General features: G+C 41.2%; 1 protein-coding gene across 2 annotated transcripts in view; it reads left to right on the top strand.

Annotated features, from left to right (window-relative positions):
- Nucleotides 1–24,110, top strand: part of shroom4 (shroom family member 4) — a 69,465-nt gene that overhangs the window by 6,401 nt on the left and 38,954 nt on the right. Inside the window, exons 2-3 of one of the 2 annotated variants that reach the window (XM_031890597.1) lie at nt 11,120–11,368; nt 23,146–23,297. In XM_031890597.1, coding sequence (XP_031746457.1) covers nt 23,170–23,297 — 128 coding nt within the window. In that variant the 5' untranslated portion in view covers nt 11,120–11,368; nt 23,146–23,169. 2 annotated transcript variants of the gene reach the window in all.

The raw sequence follows: 24,110 nt of genomic DNA, 5'->3' as shown, positions 1-24,110 counted from the left end.
TTCTTTTAATAAATCACAGTATATAACCCTTTATCAGATGCAAATAAGCTTACTAGGTCATTTATAATGCCCATTTATTTAATATGGGGGGCAATGAGAACGGAGTTACAGGGCAACATTGTAGGTGTTATTACACACATGCACCTTATCCTACTTAAGTTCATCAGAATCTGTTAAATGTCCATTCCACAGTGTCAGGAATGAGATATTTTTGAGCCAGTACAGTGCTACCACTCAGTATGTGGGGCTCAGGACTAAACAGGTCCAGGCATATGCTGTAGTGACCTGTGAGAGCCAGCTGCATGGATGAATTTTGACAAGGTCAGAAGATGCACTGCCCTTGTGAAAACCTCTGTCTATTACCTGACTTAATGTGATGTTAAATGTTGTGAGAAAGTCGCTAAATGTATACTGTAGTTTTTTTAATTGTATTCCTAAACATGGTCAAGCCACTTTGCCTGAGGTGGGAAACTCAGCAAAGAAATGCCAGCAGGAGTATTTCTGTGCCCTTTTGGAGCCAAAGGCCGCCCCTGTCCGCTCCTGATTCATCTGTGTGGTGCCTTTGCAAAGGTTAGGTGTTGGTTTAGGGTCCCTAGGGCATGGGACAGCATGGGGTACCTGGGGTCTGCTCCTCAGGGGGCAAATGCTCTGGATCACTCCTGGACTTAGAGTTCCCTTAAACAAATGCTGCTGATGTTGTTTGATATAGAGCAGTGTTATCAAACGTCTGTGGTACTGAGGGCCGGAATTTTTCTAACAAACCGCCTGCCATGTTCACCCCCACAGGCAGCAGGCAGAGTATGGCACACAGAGACAGCATAGGGCAGGCAGAGTATGGCACACACAGGCAGCGTAGGGCAGGCAGGGAGGAACACAGGGAAATCTGTCATGGCTATCATGGCAAAAAGCTGGTTTAAATCAGAATTTTGGTTCTTCTGGTACATATAGCACAATTGTGCTCTCTGCACTAACAAGGCAGCCCCTTGTCACACCTCTGTGGTGGCAGCATTCGAAAGGCCACATCAGGGTGGCATAGATCCAAGAAATGCCCCTGACTGCTCCTACAGTCTATCTGGTGTGAAAAGGTGAACGATGCAGGCACTTACAGTCTGAGCCTGAGTTGTGAACAAAACAGGGGCATACAGCCTGAATCTGAGGTGTGAGCAATACTGGGTATTAAAGCCTGAATATGAGGTGTGAACAATGCAGGGGGCCAGTTACTCTCAGTGCTGATACTGCTTACACAAAGGTAAGCAGTCACAGCAGCCAGACAGGTGGGGGCCACTGTCCAGATCCGTCCCATGGGCTGCCAGTTGGACAGCACTGAGTATATGCACTGTTTGCAGAGCTTTACTAGTGCTGGATAAGTAAGGTGGAAATCAGACAATGGGTATAATAAATAAGCAACATTCACAACAGTGTTCCCCGTATCTCTCATTTTATTTATTTGCTTGTTTAACCTCCTGGGGTTAGATTCCTTGGCCACACTTATCGACCAGGAGCCTGTGCTCTGGGCCAGGACCAAATTGGCTTTTGGTGCAAATGCCCCTGCTTGGCAGCAGCCTTCAGGAAAACTGACACTGGATGTGATTGAGTCAAACTTAAAGGCTGCCACAGATTACAGTGATCGGTATATTATGGGTTTCTGTGTTGTCTTCAACAATTTTTGGTTCAGAAGCTGGAGTTCCCCTTTAATTCAGGCGACTAATCTCTACGTGTGCCACAGCCCTAAAGGTGGCCATGCAGGCAGATATAATTTGTGTATTTTGGCCCCTTTAGATAAAGACAGCAGTTTATCTGCCCATGTATGGGGCTCTCCGATGGGCATGTCTTACCGGTATTTGTCTGGAACTTAAGGTGGAAGTGTAGGGAAAAGATCCGCTCATATGACAACCTTACCAAACAAGTGGCTTTTTCAGTGTATTGCCTGCTTAACTTAAAAACTGAAGTGGGGGTAGTTTCTCCTCTAACAGCTTGGTCATGTTTACATTGGGTGACGGCTGGCAGGTTCAAGGTTATTTATTTAAAAAAAACTTGTCATTGTCACTCATTCTCTGCACACACTGGCCAGATCCTGATATTTTTTGTGAACAAGGCTTGTGCTCTTGGGAAGTTATAATTGGGTAAATTAAACCAATAATCTGCTGGAATACCAGGAACAGACTGCATATCAAGGGGGATCTGCTGCGCAAGGCCTATTCCCACCTACTTGTACTCTATCTATCCTTAAATGAGATGAAATAAATCTTTTTCTACAGTTCCATCAAAGGGTAATTTGAGAAAAGCCCTAGCAGAGAGGAATAGTGAGAGGTTCATGCAGCGCAGCACTTCAGACACAGCAGGCAGCATCTAATTCTGCATATTTATCTGAGGCGGATCTGGGAGAGCAAATGGTGGCTACCTTTTGTTTGAACTGTTTGTTTTGTATGGCTTGCTTCGTATGTTTGGTTTAATTATACAGTGCTTTTGCTCTTCTGTGTGTTCTGTGTGGCCGAAATTCTATATACTTCAAAAATGCTTTTGTGCATAAAATGGAACTTTCTGGCTTCAGGTTGAGATACATGACAGACATGTCACTGGGAAACATTTTGTGCATAAAAAAACATAATAGCAATGACATTCCTTCTTGAACTCTGCCTATGGTAAAAATAAAATTGCGTGTAACGAGCATGTATTCTCATTCAATATAAGAAAAAGTGTACAAGTACAAGTAGAGCTTTTATACCCTTCCAGTCTGCTTGGCACTGCTGATCCCAGAATGCCCTGCTTATATATGTTATAGTAAGGGATGCACTGAATCCAGAACTTGGTTTAGAATTTGGCCTGACCCGAACTGTAAAATCACAGGAAAGACCAATGCAAGCTGGCTTAGTGTCTGCCTGTATGCGTCCATGGAGCCGATTTTGGTGCAAAAATGGATGCTTTTGCATTTACACAGTAAAATTTGCCCAGTAAAATCGGCCGAGTGATCCAGACTTTAAGGGCTGTGACACATGGGGAGATTAGTCGCCGCACAACAAATCTTCCTTGTCGCAGGCGATTTAATCTCCACCGAATGCCAGAATGTAAATCGCAGGTCGGATGGCATAGGTGGTGACGCGATTTGCCAAAGCCGCCGCGTATGTCATCCCACCAGCGACTTACATTCTAGCCGGTGGGATGGCATTTCGGGGAGATTTGTCGTGCGGCAACTAATCTCCCTGTGTGTCACAGCCCTTAGGGTGAAGACACACTGAGCTACTAGTAGCAGCTATGTTTTCATGGCTACTAAACCCCAGAAAATCCCCTGCCATAGACAATATTGAGAATTGTCTCTTCTAAAACACACGTAGAGACAATTATCAGTAAATGATCAGCATTGTCTATTTTAGTAGCCACTAAAAGTAGCTGCTACTAGTAGCTCAGTGTGTCTTCACCCTTATTCTCCTTTAAAACATTCAAACATGGTATACGCGGCGCCGCGATTTGCCAAAGTTGCCTTGAGCGGAAACTTTGGGCGACTTGGGCAAATCGCGGCGCCACGTATGCCATCCCACCAGCGATTTACATTCTAGCTGGTGGGGTGGCATTGCGGGGAGATTAGTCGCCCACGACAACAGAGATTTTCCGTGGCGCGACTAATCTCTCGGTGTACCCCAGGATCAATTTTTTTTTTGAGGATGAGATTTTGGGGGATTTTTTTCTCACCTTTGCGTATGCAAATTAGGGTTGGGATTCCATTCGATTTTCAGAGGAATCGGTAGCATTCGGTATACAGCCAAATCCAATAATTGTGGATCCAATGCATCCGTATTTACAATTCCTTTTTTTTTTTTTTTTGTCCAAAACCACTATTCATGAATATCTAGCGGTAATGTACCCCCTGGTGTATATTACAAAGGATTTCAACATTCCAACATTCTCATGTCTAATATCTGCATAATTCTCAGTGGGAGAGCTTTTTCCATTATGCACACGTGCATGGTAAGCAGACATTGTACTTTGCCCTCTGGGTCTCACTTTTGGGTCGCTCTGTGTATAATCATGGCGTCTGCAACCTTTCCTGTGTGGGTGTAAGTAACCCAAGCCTGGCATCACTTTACACACTGTAACTGTTGGCAGTCTGCTTACAGGAAGTGTTCCCATGCTGGGTGCCAAACTCTCATTACAACCTGCAGTCTATAGATCAGCTGGTAAATACAATGTCTGTCCCAATAGTGTGCCCTTGAGTTTTTATCCTGGCATGAAACTAAAAATGAGGCATATAGGCCTTTCTGGAAATTGAGGGGTTAAAAGCAGTTCTTACAAGCTACAGAAGTGGAAACCTAAAACCAGCCCCTACATATAATGCAGCCTTTATGGTTTGAAATCAGACATCTCCTTGTTTCTTTCCACGCAGCCCCTAGAAATCCCTTCGGTGCGTAACCATAACAGGAAAATACTATGAGGTTTACATGTATTTTAATTCCTCTCTGAATATGAAACGTACATTCATAACGTTGCTCATTAGCTTGTGCCTGGCAAAAGGTCACTGTAGTATTACGTGGGTCACCACCAATCCTTTAACCTCTTGCATGTTCCCCACCCAAAAACAGATGGGGAAGAGAGAATTATCTTTGGCTCTAGCGGCTACATAGGAAGAGAATACACAGCTGCTTTATAGGGGATTTAAGCCCAGTCTGTGTGATTTGAAGCGTTGGGTTAATGGAAAATTTATCCTCTATGGATGTTCAATAAAACATATTTGTACTGTTTCAACTAATTTTCACCCAGGCAGTAACCAGTGGCAATCCATGTCTTGGGACTAGGTGTTTTAATGCCCCAAGAAAACCAAAGAGGCCTCTCCACCCTAGTTTCCTTAACTTTCTACTGTTTCTAAACCTAGGGTTCCCACCTTTCTGTTTTAGGAAGTCTGGCCAGGGGATGGGTGATGTTGGGGGCAGACAGGTGGTGTCAAGTGGCAGTGCCATTTAGTGGGCAGGCTCATGATGTCCGTGGGGGACCTTTAACACTATGATGTGGTGATCAGGAAATAGTGAAGGAGAGCCATGTCCAGAAATCTGAGAAAGCAGTCTAGATCTGGACAGCCCTTACAAAAACCTTCATCTCTCTATATGCCAGTTTGGTATTTTCTCCTCTTATCTTTCCTCTCATAGTACCATTTCCACTTCATTCCCTAGTTGTCTCTCTTAGTTTTAGCCCCCCCCCCCCCCCCCCCCCCCGGCAAACTAGGATATGCGAAGTGTTAATGGAATGAAAGCATAGGTTCAGAGTGTTAAAGACCAGTAAAGGATAATAATTAGTGTTCTTTTTTTACTTGTATAAGTAAGTATATTGAAATAATCTGGGAGCTTAGAGGGTTAGTTTGCTGGACATAAAAAATATGCATTCTTGGATATACTTGTCTTTCCTGGGAACAACGAGTTTTACCAGATTTGTACATACCTCAGTGGCTTTATTTTTGTAAGTCGCAATTTTTTTGTAAATTGCAATTAAGTCTGTGATATACGGATCTAAAACACTGTGAATATAAATACTGTAACCAGAGCTTATCCAAACCATGGCAGCCGTAAGAACTAATTTAGAGTATAGACAATAGAAGAGCTAAATGGTATGGTAAAAACTTTATGGGCCAAACAAAATTTTTCTCAGAACAGCCCCAAATGCAAATCTAATGCTGTTTAGAAGATGGCATGAACAGGGCAATGATCCCCAACAAGTGGCTCTGGGGCAACATGTTGCTTACCAACCCCTTGGATGTTGCTCTCAGTGCCCCCAAAGCAGGGAGTTATTTTTGAATTCCTGACTTGGTTGAATATAAACAAGATTTACAACCAAATAAAGCCTACTTTAAGCTAATAGTGTGCATAGAGGCTACCTAATAGCCAATCAGAGCCCTTATTTGGCACCTCCATGAACTTTTATGGTGCTTGTGTTGCTCTCCACGAGTAAAAAAGGTTGGGGATTCCTGCTGTAGGGCGAGTAAAGCCCAGCGAGCTTGTTCATTCTGATACACTCCTTTGTAAGTGCTTTGCCTAGTGTATCCTCTAGCATTCATTTTTATATTGTAGATCTCCCCCTTTTTTGTGGGCATGTGTAGTGTTGTTATGGCATAGTGGAACAAAATACAACATAAAAGAAAAAAATAAAATGTAAATACTCGGCTTCTCTGACACTTTGCATGTTTGTAGAACTAACAGAAATGAAGCTCTCCCATAGTGAACCCTTGTGTGATGTCATAGAATGCCAAATGTAAAGTCAAATAGTGCATTGAAGAACGATTAGGTGCTGTAAGTGTTTGGGGAAAGTGCAGCAGAGGTTTAGAATGAAAGGAGAAAGTGGGGTTCAAAATAATAAGGTAAGGTGAATAATAAGTGCAGAGTGGCAGGGGAAGACTGAATATGCAGAATTGCAAAGGTTGGTAGAAGGAAGCAGGGTTATAGACTGTTAGGGGGAAGTAAAGCATCAATGTAGAATGGTAGGGGAAAAGTGCAAGGATAAGGGAAATGTTAATGATGCTAGGCCACTAAAAAGAAGCAATACTGACAAAAATTAAACAAACCAAGTGTGTGTTGCTTTTGCTAACCTGTGCCTATTTAAGCCCATATAAAGTAAAAAAATGTAAATAACAAACACTTTTTTGATAATTATCCACCCCTACACTTCTTTCTTTATGCTATAGCTGTCTCTCTATAATGCTTGCTATAGTACATAGTACAGTCTTCACTTTGTTCACTATGTGTGTACATTATGTATTTTTCATTACAATTAAAAGCAGTGCAATGCCAATCATCCTATGTGCTTATGGAACTAATTTTATGAAAGAAGCCTGGGGCTGGATTTAAGGCTACCCAGTTCAGCTTTGCAAAGAGTTAATAGAGCAGACTGGTTAATATTTGACAGGGTCCCTTGTCCTGCATTCCTAAGGTCTCTTGTCACAGCCTGTGTCACAGTCTGAGAATGTGGCCTCCCACCCAGCCAAAGGGTCCCACTGCCTCCTGCAGGAGGGAGAGAGGAAGCCCAGCTGTGGAAGCACTGGTCCTGGCTGCAGGAGGGAGTAGGTTATGACACGGCTGTATACAAAAGAAAAAGAATAGTTCAGGCAGGAGGGGGAGAGAGGAATAAAATAAGGAAGGGGAGAGAAAATGAGCATAAAGGTTTAGGGCCACAGGGCAGCACAGTGTATGCTTACTGTTAAGATAGCGCAGAACAAATGTGAATTTTAAGAGCAGTCCTAATGTGTTGGGATTTGTGGGGACCAGCACAGACTAGGCTTATTTGCGACATACCTTGGTCACAATTTGTGCTAGCTCTCCCTTGCCCCACTCAGACCTAAAGGTGGCCATACACAGGCAGATTTTAGCTAATTCGAGCCTTTCAGACTAATACAGCAGCTTATGTGCACGTGTAAGGGCACCCGCCACAGGTGTACCCAAGCCTAAAATTCGATATTGATCATGCAGGTTTGATTTTTCTGTTGGATCAGGGACCACGTTGACTTATTGGTGGGCAATGCGATGGGCCAAATGACCAAATTACAACAAGAGGAAAGGATCTATTGGAGTGAGGACCATATGAATGAGCCGATGCAGCCCCCAATTCCACCGATTTTTTCCTATGACCAATGGTTGTGGGAAAGATTGTGATTGTAGCCTGTATGGCCACCTTAAAGATTCTGCATTGCCCAATTCTTCATAGTCTTATATTTATGAAATCAGCACATTATCGGCCCCTGAACATTTGGAGCTTAATACGTAAGAACTCACCCACGTTCTTTTCATTCCTATGGGATTTTTAGAAGCATGTTAATCAGTGGGTTAGAACTTGCCATTTGATAAATACGCTTCTAAAAATCCCATAGGAATGAATAGAATGTGGGTGAGTTTTTATGAATTAAAGGGGACCTGTCACTCTAAAATAATTTCAAATTCTTTTTTTATTGTGTTTGTCAAGCTAAACAAACCTCACTTACAATATATAAATAATATAAATCTTGTTTCCTTCATTCTTGGAATTATACAATGACAGCAAGCACGCAGGCTCCATTTTGTGGGCACTGATATTAAGACAAGCCCCAAAATCGTCCCAAAATCTTGTGTATGCACCTGAACAGGGGACTTGATGTACATGACCATGCACTGGCTACACAATTAGATGGGGAGGAAAGTGAGTGCTTGAAATGTGGGGAGGGGACAGGCACACAGGGCATTTGCCTGCATCTTCCCTCTGGTGGAAAACAGCATTGGACAAAACACCCTTGTCCGCCAGTCACTGCTCTTTTTACTTATATATGTGAACCACCCTATTGCATGCACATGGGGTGGTAACAAGGAAATCTCTGTGCCAACGCATTGTTACACCAAGGTCTGTCTGTCACTGCTCTACATGTGCCAACCATAGGGCTTTACATTTTTTCTGCTGGGTGGCAGTGGAAGACCAAACTCCCCCCTATTTAGCAACCTATTAATCACTCCAGGCATCCTGTCACGGAATTTAGTCTGTATTTGTAAATATATGTATAAATATATGTAACACAGTAAACATGAATTATATAAACACAGACCCTAACCTGAGAATTCATTTTTATGAACATACATTTATGGAGATATATAATTTTACTTAAAGGGGACCTGTCACCCTAAGAAATAATTCCAATTTCTTTTCTATTGTGTTTGATAAGCAAAATTAACTTCACATACTATATAAATGATATAAATCTTTTTTCCTTCAGTCTTGGAAATATACAATCACAGCCAGCAGGCAGCTGCCATCTTATGGGCACTGTAATTAAGGCAAGCTTTGTATCACCCCAAAATCTTGTGTATGTGCCAGAATGGGGGACCTGATGCCCTTGCCCATGCACTGACTACACAATTAGATGGTGAGAAGGTAGGGGGAATGTGAGTGCTGAATGGAAAGTTGAGGTAACTCTGCCCCGCCTCTATGCCTGAGGCATAGAGGCCGGGCAGGCAGTATATGATTGACAGCTGGGATTTTTAAATCCATTTATAATGGGTTTGAATGTGTTAATATAAAAATGAATTTTGGTTTTATGTTTCATTTGAAAAGGACTTTTATTATACAGCTTTTTATGTCTGGGTGACAGATCCACTTTAAACAATTACCCCACAGTCGGCACAAGAACCCCCCATCCTTTACAAAACCAGAGCCAAAGGGTCAGTCTTTGCTTTGGAGTAAACTATCGACATTTCTGCATTACATGGGAACATGTTATCTCTTTAACCCAGACCTTTCTCTTGTCTATACTCACCCCAAGTTCTTTCTTATGTCATTGTTAGTAATATTGCTTGTTCTCTTGTCAGCCCTGAGTAATGGTTGTTCTCTTCCCATCCTACAGGCATGTTGTACTTTCCCCTTGACAAGTATATGAACTCACATGCCCTTTAGGCTAATAAATAGTACATAACTTTTCCTTTGTCTCTCCTTCGTTATACCTGTCTCTTAGTGTATTCCTTTCCAAACACACACTTGGTCCCGTCAGTGTAAAGTACTTTTTTTCTCAGTTTTACACAAATAGTACACCACCAAAGACAAGCATGTGTATAATCTGTCCCTCCATATTTATAACATTTTCCCCCCAAGGGCCCTGTGAGTACCTTGTGAACAGAATAGAATATTTTAGTTATGAAAACAGGCTGTTCAGTCTGGCTTTGTTTACATTAGAGAAGAGGTACCTAAGGGGCACATGATCACATACAAATACAAATGGGCCATACTTGTTCACTAATACAGCGTTTTTCAACCACTGTTCCGCGGCACACTAGTGTGCCGCGAGATGTTGCCTGGTGTGCCGTAGGCAGGGCACCAATGTACTAGGGGGGCACTGCTCTTTGCACCAATGTACTAGGGGGGCACTGCTGCAGGGCACCAATGTACTAGGGGGGCACTGCTCTTGGCACCAATGTACTAGGGGGGCACTGCTGCTGGGCACCAATGTACTAGGGGGGCACTGCTGCTGGGCACAGAGTTAAATTTTTTAACATTTTCTAATGGTGGTGTGCCTCGTGATTTTTTTCATGAAACAAGTGTGCCTTTGCCCAAAAAAGGTTGAAAAACACTGCACTAATAGATGTTTCAAAACGGATGAGGGTGGGACTCCCCAAATATAGGTAAGATGGAGGAGATGGTTTTATCTACAATCTTAGGCCCACTGCATTCAAGGGGGCCATACAACTCTGCATGGTGGGCATAACTGCCCTGTAGCACTACTAATTCCTAATGTGAAAAATCAGTTTACCATATGGATTTTATTATGGTTGGTGTATCAGTGTGAGTTGTTGCATGCATGCATACATATATACAGAATTGTTTCTCATTTCACTGCCTCGTCTGCAACTTTCAGTTTGGAAAGCCAGTGGGGCCTTTAAAATTCCACAGCCTTAGGTCCTATACATGTCATCACTTTCAGGAGCTATTGTCAAAATTTCAAGCTTCTAAAATCTTAGTGGAGTATGTATAAATGCAAACAAGAAGGGATTTTCTGTGCACACATTGAGCTATGTCCTCACACATTACTTTCTGATTAAGGGAAAAATAAACTCTCTTTAAAGAGAGAAGAGTGATGGGAACACAAAATACCTCATCCTACAAGCATGTATTGAAATGCTGTTAGTATGCTTTAGGCAGTGTTTCCCAAACTGTGCGGCAAGAAGCAGTTGTAATGGGGGAGTCGCCTGAATGCCAGTTAGGATAATATTTGAGGAGAGTGCCTATTTGCTGTTCTAGATTCACATGAATAACCAGCTTGAAGTGTCTATATAAAATCCTAGATACTTTTCTTTATTTTCTGTGGCGTTGTTCCTTCTGGTGCAGACCCTGAAGGTGAGATTTGAATTAAATCTATATTTTCTGCCATAGATTGTCTTTTAAGCTATCTTGCTGTAGTTCTAAGACTGGCCGGGGGTGGAGTCTAAAGTGAGGCTTGAACCCAAATTGTTTGAAAATGAATGCGCCTTTGCTGTTGCCTGTAGACCTAGTAGTTTGGGTGGCATGATGCCCAGGTCATCTGTTGTTATGAGATGATTGATTGTTAGGCCACAGCCCGTAGCATAATTGTTCATCACATTGTGTATATCATTTACATAAAGATGATCTTTATTTTGTTTCTTGCCATTTCTAGCACTCGCCTTTTTCTCTCTGGCTGATGTCCTAAACTCCTTACCCTGGCATACAAAAGATTTCTTGTCCCTTCGCATATTTTGATGGCTGTGGTGGGATGAGTCCCCACCCTTCTATAATAAACCCCCCACTCCTAGCTGGGGCTTTGCCACACCAAGATTTCATCCGGCAGCATAGGGACAGTGTAGCACACAGAGCTGAATAAAACCCACAGGTATAAGACATTCCATCTGTCCTGCTGTTGGACAAGGTAAATATTCATTTTTAACAAACATTTTATTCTGCATATTTACAAGCGCATTCTGATGTGTATATATACAAACTTCTGATGAGGTAAAGTGAAAGGATTGGGGTAATTAGGGCAGTTGGATATATGGAAAGGTCATTTAAAGGAGTAATTCACATTCACAAAATTTATTGTTGACAAATAATCACCGGCTTTGTATTTTTTAATTTTGTAAAATTAGCTCTCTGCACAGTTTATAGGATGAAAATGTTTCTCATGTAAAATAGGGCAGTTTCTGCCTAGAAGTATTTGCACCTGCTAGACATGTACAGGGGTCATTTATCAACACTGGGCAAAATTGTCCATGGGCACTAACCCATGGCAGCCAATCAAATTGTTGCATTCGTTCTACCCGCAGCTGGCTGAAAAAAAGCAAATTACTGATTGGTTACTATGGGTTACTGCCCGGGGCAAACTTGCCCAGTGTTTATAAATGAGTCCCAGTCACTAATAGAACAAATATTTTCACTTTCTGATGTGGGCCCCTTGAATCTGAACCTGCTGTTGGGCTGCTGATGGGTTTTGTAATGTGAGCATAGCCAGAGGGCCACAGGTTTTACATTCCTGATTTTTGTATAAGTCCTAGTTTTTATTGCAGCATGTTTATCAGATTTGCTGTATTCAGCCATCTTTTATCTTTGTCTAAACAAAGCCGCACCCAGCCTATTGTGTTCAATGGAACCCACTGGCCCCCAGAAATACTACAGGGATTTAAAACAAAAATATCATACATTCCTGTGACATAACTATGCACCTGTAGGCTCCGCTAGCCACCCACCCGCCCCAACAGTACTAGACGTTAAAGCCCCGTGAGGTCCTGCTATTTACGCCGCTGATACTTCCTAGATATTTCGCTGGCCTAGTGACTGCTGTATGGAAATGCTTTTAGCAACATGTTGCTCACCAACCCCTTGGATGTTGCTCTCAGTGCCCCCAAACCAAGTAGTTATTTTTGAATTCCTGACTTGGGGGCACGTTTTAGTTGAATAAAAACAAGATTTCCTACCAAATAAAGCCTCCTGTAAGCTGATAGTGTACATAGAGGCTGCCTAATAGCCAATCTTAGCCCTTATTTGGCACCTCCATGAACTTTTATGGTGCTTGTGTTGCTCCCCAAGTCTTTTTACATTTGACTGTGGCTCACGAGTAGGAAAGGTTGAGGATCCCTGCCTTACCTGGAAACAGTGGTGGTTAAAATGCTGAAATTGTCTATTACTGCTTGCCATATCAGGTAATGCCAGTAATCTCTTTACCTGAGCATTAAGGCCAGAGTGGGCTTAGATCCTCTCTGAAACCCATTGTTTAGCTCTATGTGGCACATGTATATTGTAAAGTTGCTTATAATTCAGTTTTCCCTATTCAAAAAAAATTTACACCCTTTTAAACAAAAAATCTGACAAGCAATAATTGAAGTACGTAAAGAATTTAATCAATTTGTTTTCAAAAAGCCATGTGTGGCAATTTTTTCCCTTTAAATCCATATATAAGTAACTGATTTTGGTTTAATATATAATTCCTTACAAGTATACATGTGGACATGGCCAGGTATAGGGCTGGCTGAATGAGTATTTGCACTGGGATTCCAACATTAGTTGGTACATTTTTGGTTTATTTGGGTAAATTACCAACTTCTTGTAGTGCACACCCAGCATCCAAGTGTCAAGCAGATGCCTTGAAAAGCAGAATGTAAATAAAATATCTGTGGGTTTGTATTGTCTTTAAAATGCAAGAACACCTTGGTTTCCCTTTATAAAACTGACTGAAGTAATAGGTATGTTCTGTAAAATCTCTATGCGCCTATGTTTGAAGTTATATGGTGGGGGGGTGGGGGCGCCGGGCACACAGTTTTCTAATTTGTTCTTCAACAAAAATAAACACAATAGGAGAGGGGTTATGTCGTGAAGCAGGAAATGCTGTCTGGGTGTAAAGGTCCTTTTAAAACTGATCCCCCCGCATCGCACTCTACCCCCTTCATAGTGCCTCTCGGATGCAATCGGGAATTGAGGAATTTCGGCAAGCAGAGTTCCTCTGACCACACAGCAAATCCTTTTCCAGCATTCAATTCCCATATAACTATAAATCCTGCATTTGTAATACTGTTCCCATGAAAGAGCTGAGAGCGTGCCTGTAATAATAAGAAATATATGTATTTATGTGTTTCCTAGACACACGCACACACACACATATATAACATTTACCGCCGAAATACATAGATCACTTGCCTGCATCTGATGTGTGACTGTTTTCCCATAAATGTGCAGTATATTTAGCATGTGAGAGTTCATTTTTATGACTCTTTGCCTGCAGCTGTTTCTAAATAATTTTGCTACCTGATGAAGCTGGGAGGGGTATGTCAGCGGCAGCAGGGAGGGCAGCTCATTTGTCATCCTTTCCTCGATGGGGAAGTAAACCCCCAAAATAAAGCATACTAAAAGCAAGTGTAATTTTTAGAATAATTATTAATTTATTATTAGTGATTTTTAAGGACAAGGTAAAGCACCCTTAGGGATTATAATTGCAAAGGAGAAGGAAAGGTAAGAACTAAGTAAGCTTTATCAGAAAGGTCTATGTAAATACAGCCATACGCACTTGCAGAAAAGCTGCACTGAGTCCTCTATAAAAAGAAACACTGGATTTCTTGTACCTTTTTTTTTTTTGTAAACATTTTCTTTGGTATCCGACTTCCTTTCTTAGAAAAATCCTTTATTCCCGGGGCCTGCACAGTTCTCTCCCTTCTGCTCCCCCCTCCTATAAGAATGCATAAGAATTCACTCCCCCTTCCATCAGAATGTGTGATCTTTGCTACCAACGGCTAGAGCTGCAGCAGTAAGCTACAGAGACCATCTAAAATGGCAGCTGCTTTCTTAAACAAACAGAGGGAGCATCTAGGGTAAATCTATTGGCAGTAAAATGCCAAAATGACTTTCCTTCTCCTTTAAAGGCTCTTCTTTGCTAAATATCACATCAACACTAGGGGGCTGATTTACTAACCCACGAATCCGACCCGAATTGGAAAAGTTCCGACTTGAAAACGAAAAGTTGCGCATTTTTCGTAGCGTTAAAACTTAACGCTACGAAAAATTCGCAACTTTTTGCGCAACTTTCGTAATGCATACGAAAACTCGCGTTTTTACGCAAAAATCGTATTGGTAACGAAAAATTCGTAAAGAATCCGATAAAATCGCAAAACATACGAAAAAATCGCAAAATACCGATCATTACGAAAAAAACGCAATCGGACTCCATTCGACCCGTTCGTGGGTAAGTAAATCAGCCCCTAGGTATATTTCCTTCAGTACTACTCTGCTTTTCTCTGAAAAATGCCTGGTCCCTTGCTTTGATCTAGGAACACAGCCATGGTATGTGAACTGTTATGCAGAATGCTTGGGGCTGGGGCTTTCTGGATAAGGGGTCTTTATGTAATTTGGATCTTCAAACCTTAAGTCTGCTAAGGAAATAATTTAAATATAAATTAAAGCTAATAGGATTGTTTTGCCGCCAATATTAATTATACCTTAGTTGGGGGTCAAATACAAGGTAGTGTTTTGTTATTAGAGAGAAAAAGGTAATCGCTTTTAAAAATTAGAATTGTTTGCCTATAATTGATTCTATAGGAAATCTGTAGTTCAAACTGGATAATGGGTTTACAGATAACTGATCCCATACCAGCATAGTACAAATTAAAATGAAATCTGAGACCCCATAGGCCCTTTCAGGAAATGATGGCATGGTGCTAAAAGAACTGTACTCTGGGGTAGAGTGATATTTAGATGATGGAAGCACTGACCCAGAGTTTAAGGTAGGTAATTATAATCGCTGGGGGTTGTGTAACATATTAGGATGCAAGGGCTGTATGAGAGTTAATCACATAGCGAAAAGTCATGGGAAACTCTAAGGGGCACATTTACTAACCCACGAACGGGTCGAAATGAGTCCGATTGCGTTTTTTTCGTAATGATCGGTATTTTGCGATTTTTTTCGGATTTTTAGCGATTTTTTCGGCGTCTTTACGAATTTTTCGTTACCAATACGATTTTTGCGTAAAAACGCGAGTTTTTCGTAGCCATTACGAAAGTTGCGTAAAATCTGGCGATTTTTCGTAGCGTTAAAACTTACGCAAAACTTTGCACCTTTTAAGTTTTAACGCTACGAAAAAGGCGCAACTTTTCGCGTAAGTTTTAACGCTACGAAAAAATCGGGCGATTTTACGCAAAAATCGTATTGGTAACAAAAAATTCGTAAAGACGCAGAAAAAGTCGCAAAATGTTCGTTTTCAAGTCAGAACTTTTCCAATTCGGGTCGGATTCGTGGGTTAGTAAATCAGCCCCTTAAAGTCGCCATACACTGTAAAATCCGCTCGTTTGGTATCGACTCTATAGCAGTGACCCCCAACAAGTGGCTTGCGAGGAACATGTTGCTCACCAACCCCTTTTATGTTGCATCCAGTGGCCTCAAAGTTTGTGCCCATTTTTGAATTTCTCACTTGGAGGCAAGTTTTGGAGGCATAAAGTATACTGCTAAACAGAGTCCCGAGTAGTCTGCCAGTCCACATTGGGGTATTAATTAACCAATCTGAGTCCTTATTGGTTACCTACTATGAAAGTTTTTGTGCTTGTGTTGTACCACAGCTTTTTTTTCATTAAAATGTTGCTCATGGGTTAAAAAAGTTGGGGATCTGTTATCTGCTATCTAACCTGTGCCTTTTCTCCTCTGAATGGCTGCTCTTAGGCCAATGTCCCATGGAGACATTAGTCGCTGCGATTTTTAAAAAAATGTTTCGGCGACAAGTCGAGAAGAATATAAATCCCCAGTACCTAAACCGACGATACTATTTCAAACCGCTTATCACAACGAATCACTATGAGACCCTTTTTCTAGTGATTTTACAAATAAAGCATTGTCATTCAAATCTATTGGAATTGCTGAAAGTAAAACCCACTGATCGGGAAGTCACTGCGATTTCCCCATTGCACTGAATGTAATTTTTAATTGTGGGCAGGGAATACGACACCTGGATTTGTGGGAAATAGAGTCACTGTAAAACAGACAATGCTGATTATTTACTAAAAATTGTCTCTACATGTGTTTTAGCATGTCTATGGCAGGGTATTTTCTGGTGTTTAGTAGCCATGAAAAAGTAGCTGCTACTAGTAGTTCTGTGTGTCTTCACCCTTAGGGCAGGGGTACACGGGGAGATTAGTCGCACCGCGATTTGACAAAGTTTCCCCTTAAGGCAACTTCGGCAAATCACGGCACCGCGTATGCCATCCCACCAGCGATTTACATTCTAGCCGGTGGGATGGCATTGCAGGGAGATTAATCGCCCGCAACAATGGAGATTTGTTGCGGTGCAACTAATCTCCCCATGTGTCACAACCCTTATAGGGTTTAGTAGCCGTGACAAGTAGCTACTACTAAGTAGCTCTGTGTGTCTTCGCCCTTAAGGTTATTAAGAAAATGTTGAAATATTAGCTTAGCTTTACAAAATATACTCCTTTTTCAACATGAGTTCAATGAAAAGGGCTTTTACTGTACTCAACAATATGCCTATTGTTTTTAAACATTGTGCACTAAAGAGGGCAAAATCTGAAACTGCACAATAAAAATCAGCCGTCCACAGAGAAGTCCCTTCATTCCTCTACCTGTGGTCTGTAGATAAGGAACAGCTCATTATACAAGGGCTTCTCAGTAGACTTCCAATTTGTTAGGAAGTAGAATGTTCATTTTAATTTCAATGTCAGATTTTACCCTGTTTTGTAATTAAACCAATAGGCAAAACGTTTCACACAAACCCTATTCAATTGAAATAATGTTGAAAAGGGGGATACTGCTACTTTAAATGGAGGCTATACACAGGGTGTACAAGGGTGTAACCTTTTAACCCTTCCCAATGATTTTAACTTACTCCTTGTGGGAGTAAATGTGGGAGAATAGCTTCCCCAACATAGAGAGAAACAGTAAGACATATCTTCACCAAATTCTGCAAATGCTTCAACAGGTTCTGTCATGTAATTACAGCTGCTATTTTAGTGTCACTGTCCCTTTAATGTGTTATAATGAAAACATGAAAAGCAACCACAAATAAAAGAGAAGTACAGCTTATACAGCATCACTAAAATCTTGCTTTTCCAGTTGCTGAACTTTATAATGGGCTCTGTTGCCATCTGCTGATGTTAGTGAGCAAGCTTTCCTACAAGTACATTGTTTGACCTGTTGGCCATAATGAGGCAAATGCCTACTTCAAAGGATAGGCGTAACTATTTATTATTAGACAGTGACTGTCCAAATAGACCAGGTGATTACTGCTCAGTAGAGGTAGTTTGTAGCCACCAAAGGCGTAAAAAAAAGGCAGCAACTGCAGCGTCTGCTGGGGATGTCAAAGAGATATAGATGGACCTGTAATGGCTTTTCATTGATTGCATCTTGAATATATGTATGGAAACCAGGTCATCTTCTATAGAGAGCGAGAAGGACCCTAAAGATTTGATTTGAGACCCAGTATCTATTTACACCACTGGTGTCCTCCTTTTGTTTCATTAAATTCAATATATGATGCATTGTAAAGACCATATATTTAATAAAATAAAAAACAATTATTGTAATTATTTTGCAGGCAAGTAATAAACCTTTTGCATGCTATAGATAGTAGTCAGTGCTCACATTCAAATTAGTGAGGGCTGACATTCGATTCTATGTTTATGGGTTACAGATAATTCAATGGCAGGAAACTGCTGTATTGATACATTTTCTTTTGGTATAAAGGCCTCTTTAATGGCACATTCCTGACTAGTTAACAGGTTAGAAAGCAATTAATTTGGGAACACAAGGATGCCCCACATTAACAAAGTGTAAAAGTTATGTAATATATTTATTATAAAAAAGGGTTGGGGTTGTTTTCTCTGGAAAAAGGTGGTTGCGAGGGGACATGATTACTCTGTACAAGTACATTAGAGGGGATTATAGGCAGATAGGGGATGTGCTTTTATCCCCATTAACGCACCAGGGGCCTCCCTTTAGATTAGAGGAACTGAGCTTCCATTTGAAGAAACATGGGGGTTTTCACAGTGTGGGCAGTGAGGTTGGGGAATGCCCTTCCTAGTGATGTTGTAATGGCAGATTCTGTTAATGCCTTTAGGATGGACTTGGATGATTTATTGAACAAGCATAGAATCCAAGGCTATTTCTGAAGATCACAAAAATCAGGAAAAAAATTGTATTAGTCACGATAATATCGTATTGGCGATCTGAAACCGAATGATTGTAAACAGCGGGAAAACTTTTCCGACTTTGATCTTTCTGTGCATGATTTTGGAAGCCTCCCATAGGAATCAATGGCACTCTGCAGCTCCAACCCGGCCCAAGGAAAGTCTCCCATAGGGCTCAATGGCACTCTGCAGCTCCAACCCGGCCCAAGGAAAGTCTCCCATAGGGCTCAATGGCACTCTGCAGCTCCGACCTGGCCCAAGGAAAGTCTCCCATAGGGCTCAATGGCACTCTGCAGCTCCAACCCGGCCCAAGGAAAGTCTCCCATAGGGCTCAATGGCACTCTGCAGCTCCAACCTGGCCCAAGGAAAGTCTCCCATAGGGCTCAATGGCACTCTGCAGCTCCAACCTGGCCCAAGGAAAGTCTCCCATAGGGCTCAATGGCACTCTGCAGCTCCGACCTGGCCCAAGGAAAGTCACGATAAAGAAGCTTGAATAAATCCGAAACTTTCGTACTCAGCACGACAAGTACGAAAAAGTTGTGCAAGGTACGAAAAAGTTGCCGAAAATACGCACGGAGCATTCGTGGATTAGTAAATGTGGCCCTTAGTATTGATGTTGGTATATATGGTTTAGTGAGTGTATAGATATGTTGGTATAGGTCTATGTAATCTGTCATCCTGTAACAAATGATTTTGCATAGTGCCACTAGATGGCACATATGATACAGAGAAAAATACAAACAAATTTGAAATGCACCATAATTGGCACTTTAACTGCCACAATAATACTTTGTGTAAAATCATTCTTTTGGTGAAAGGTAATACAAACCCTTAGAAATATGCCGTTTCCCTATTTTTAGTGAATCATTTCTGTGATGATGATGCATGGGAGCTACTCATGTTTTAGCTTTAAAATATTTGGCACATCTTAGCCTGCCTGCCTAAGTGTTTCTGAGCAGAGACCACCTCTCCCAGCTATGTGTTCTGGATAGACATGGCAATAGAGCAAACAATGGAGACGTACATTGGCAGGAAATGTGTATTTAATAATGGTGGAGAATTATTCCTGGTAGAAATTTGGAGATGAATACTAAGTGAGTGGACTGGTGTGGATCAATCAATCACATGGTCTTTCAAAACAATATTATCTTAAAGTTTTTGATTTCTGTTCTGGTCAGGTACCACAGACAACGTTTTTTTTTTTTTTGTTTGTTTGTTTTTTTAGAAAGCCAAATATGTCCCAGGGCCCAAAGTGTCCTCCTATTGGATATTACAGGCTTGATTTGGGCCTGCCTGCCTTTCTCCTCATCTGCTGGCTAAAAAGTCTCTCAAGTCCCCTAACTTGAGGCATGTCACTTTTATGAACTATTCAGTCAGAGGAGGACACAAGCCCTAAAGTTAATAGAATGTGCTTTTCAGTAGCTGGAAAGTGCACATACTGCCCCCTGCAGGCCCATTTTATTAGAATGTGAAATGCCTGCAAATGCTGGTAACGTTAAGATGTTCCCTATTCAGGTCAAAGGAAGCCATAAGACTGCCTTTAAAGTTTGACATGCAATGGGAAATAATGTGTAAGCATTACATTCAGTGTGCCTTACATCTTTATGAATGATCTAAATTAATATCTTGCTATTCAGAGAATGCATGGCATGCCTTTAATGTCCCGCACAAGTTAAAAGTTAAACTCATTCTTAGTAATTAGGCTCCCCAGGGTACAAGGTTTATTGATGCATCCAAAATGCCATCTATTAATTAATACACCCTGGGGGTGGAGAATGCATTTTTTAAGCAAATTATGTCCCATATAAAATGTGCGCATAGTTCTTTATCTCAATATTGTATTTATTTCTTAGTAAGTGAGGTCATGTTTCTTGTTTTGTTAATTAAAACTATTGAAAAGTAAACTCCAATCAAATTTTACTCCCAGTGGTCATATGAAGTGCCTCATGAAGTAGGGGCAACAGAATGGCAAGATAAACTATATGTAAGGTTATTTTTGTCAAGATGCTATTTGGGCAGTATATTGGCTGTTCCAAGGGCCAGCGCAAAACTGTGCTTGCTGCCAGAATACTCATGGCACCACTTTTTTGTGTTTCCCTCTTCATAGTGAATAAGAAGATGCAGGGAGTTGCTATGGAAAGTTCCCTGTGAAGCATCATTTTGCTAACTAAGCCCCTGCTTCACAAACTCATCCCCCTATGGCTTCTTGTTTTGGATTATAGAACAATAGGAGGCATATGGGAGCTGAAAAAAAAGGTTGTGGCAGCAACCAAAGAAGTAATGAGAGCACATTGAATTTCAAATTAAGCAACATGTAATCTGTAATGCAAAATGCTTGGATCCTGAGGGTTTTCTGTATAAGACTAATGTCACACATTGCACTTTTTTTGCCATTCTTCTGGCTAACGTATTGCTGATTTGCCCCCATACGACCATGATAGGAATACAATATGCATGTCATTGTACACACAGGGTGGATTTATGCCTTAAAATGACTGTTGAATAGTATGGGAGGTGGCTTGGCTGTTTAGCTTTCTAGTCAACAACATTAATAGATCTGATACCTCTAACACCTTTCATAATCTAGGGAACTATTTATGGACTATTTGTGTAAATAACCTATAACAAAATATGATCGATGATTAAAGTTATTTCATAGGCCAGGGATATTTATTCTAGTGTTCTGATAAATAGCTAGGATAGCCTAATACTGTATTCTCCATTACTAAATCACCTTACAGAGTTACAGTAAATTTCTGGGGGACAGTCTTACAAGCCGTAACTTTCTGGCTCTTTTGATTCAACCAGTTCTTTTCTGATGGCCTGCTCCAAAGTAATGTGGCAGTGGAATTTAGGATTTGAAGGAAAACAGGAAGATAATTTGGGTTTAAGTTTAGAAATCATTCAAGCCTAGAAGTGGAATTTTGAGGCTCGCCTCCTAGCATTCCACTTTATTAAAGGGCCATTATACAGTGAATAATGTTACACTGTTAGAGTTGGCGTCGCCCACACATCTGTACACTGAATATCATGTGAGCAAACTAATTTCACAATACACAGCAGAAAGAGAATGTGTATTTGTTGCATTAGGAGTATACATATAAACTGGCACCAAAAGACTACAGCTAAATATATTAGCTGGAAGTGCACTATTTAAAACTCAAATAAACCATACTGAGCTTTGGTGTCGAATAGCAATTATTTTCCAGCTTCATTTGTAACCTTTTTACTGATGTGTAACTTATTTGTAGATTAGTGAATACCCCATTTTTCCCCCTAAAGCGATGATTTTTCTTTAAACATACATTTTTATTTATACCATCTTAAGGTAGTTTGCCTTTCATTAAGGGAGTCTGCCTCTCATCTTCCTGAAATAGTTAACAGGAAACAGTTTATCTTTTACTGTATATTTATATTTACAATGGACTTGGTTTATTGTCATTGGTTAAAGCTTTCTACATAGAGTAGACCACTGTGCTAACATTTCATTATCAGTGTTAGCTAAAACAAACACTATGTCCTCTCCACCCATATGTATTATTGAAAAATGAAATTGTAGAAAAACAAGAGAGATGGCCACTTCATAGGACACCATGCATTATTGCTTGGACTAATATTTTTGCTGTAATACCAGTCATTCTCGAGCACTTTATTAAAAAGGCTGGTGGTACCACCAAAACAATAGTCCTTGCAAACAAGCACTTTTGATATTTATAAATACTTCTGTGAAGTACAGAACCCTTTTTGGATAGGCCCAGTGACCCACTTATAGCCAAGTGCTACAGAGAAAACTTGTATACTGTATATAATAGCTTGTGTATGTTAAGGGTTCAAACAGGGAGAGCACCAGGGGTAGGCAAGATAAGCACGCGCATTGGGAACAAGGTGTGTTGCCTACCCCTAGTTCTATCCCTGTTTGCACCCTTACATCAATTTGACAGGAGATAACAGTGTGGGAAGAAGAGACTGTGTGGACCAAGGGGCAGATGGGGGGGGGGGGGGGGTTCATGGAGGAATAGGAAATCAGTGGGCTGTGGGCTGGTGGTGGGGTTGGGGTTGCATTTGGTTTACGAGTGATCTTCTGTGGGGGATTGCAAGGCCTTTGGTGCCAATATTACTTGACCGGCTATGGGTAATATAAAGTTAGGAGATAATAATATAGAATGTTAGGCTATTATGCATGAGTGTGAATTGTTATTTTGCTTATATTGACTGAAATAATTGTCATAAGAGTCTGCAGAAAACAAGCCCTCACTTGAGCTGCATGCAGAGAATATCCATAGCAAGCTGCAGGTCAGCAGAGAATTTAGATGCCTATAATACTAATAGCAACTAATTAAGAGAGCCGTGTCAAATTGTCCTCGGTATACCCGGCAGGCCAGAGGGGTCGAGTGTCGCACCACTCTATATGATATGAATGAATTCTGTAACATGGCAAGAGGACCATATATTTGAGATTTACTATATATGTGGGTGTGTGTTTTATACTGTATAATGAAAGGGTTAAGGTTTTATTGTATACTTTTATCTTTCCAGATTGAAAATGGAGGGAAAGCATCAATGTGTGAGAAGATGGAAGTCGGGGATGAACTGGTGAATATAAATGGCACTCCTCTGTATGGCTCCCGCCAGGAAGCTTTGATCTTAATCAAGGGCTCTTACAAGATCCTCAGAATGATTGTCAGGAGGTAATAAACCTTTTATCATCCTACTATAGAGAATGAGAGAGAAAAGGTGCTGCCTTCTTGGTCCTTAGGGCTCTGGCACACGGGGAGATTAGTCGCCCGTGACAAATCTCCCTGTTCGCGGACGATTAATCTACCCGAGTTGCCATCCCACCAGCGACGATGTAAGTCGTCGGTGGGATGGCACATACAGCGGCACGATTTCAGCAAATCGCCAAAGCAGGCGATTTCGGCAAATCGACGAAGTTGCCTCGCGAGGCATTTTCGGCGATTTGCCGAAATCGTCTGCGCAGCGTGTGTCATCCCACTGGCGACTTACATTTTCACCAGTGGGATGGTAGTTCGGGGAGATTAGTCGCCCGTGGACAGGGAGATTTGTAGCGGGCGACTAATCTCCCCGTGTGCCAGAGCCCTTAAGCGTACCCACACGAAGAAAGATAAAGCAAGAAGAGTATCGCACTGTGATGCTCTCTCAAACAGGAGCACCAGCCCAGGATATCAAGTAATTACAATCACTGTGGGTGCCTAACATTTGGCAAGTGAAAGACTTGAGACTTTCCTTCCCCTTTTAATTATCTCCATGCCTCTGTTTCGATCAGTACACATTGTTCTAAGAAATCCTTCCCTGCCATCGTGTGGTGAATGGAGGCAGCTGTACTTTAGCACATGTGTTGCAGTCAGAATATGTGTTACATCCATCTGTAAGCTGTTGTTTATATATTGATATCTATGTGTTTACCTTACACATATTATCATCATAACATGTCCTAAATATATAAATGTTTTGTGGCAGCCATGTCAAACTTTATTGTGACG

This window comes from Xenopus tropicalis, chromosome 8 (assembly GCF_000004195.4).
Source record: "Xenopus tropicalis strain Nigerian chromosome 8, UCB_Xtro_10.0, whole genome shotgun sequence".
In the NCBI taxonomy this organism is placed as follows: Eukaryota; Metazoa; Chordata; class Amphibia; order Anura; family Pipidae; genus Xenopus; species Xenopus tropicalis.
Note: the sequence above shows the minus strand (reverse complement) of the source record. Positions and strands in the feature narration are given on the sequence as shown.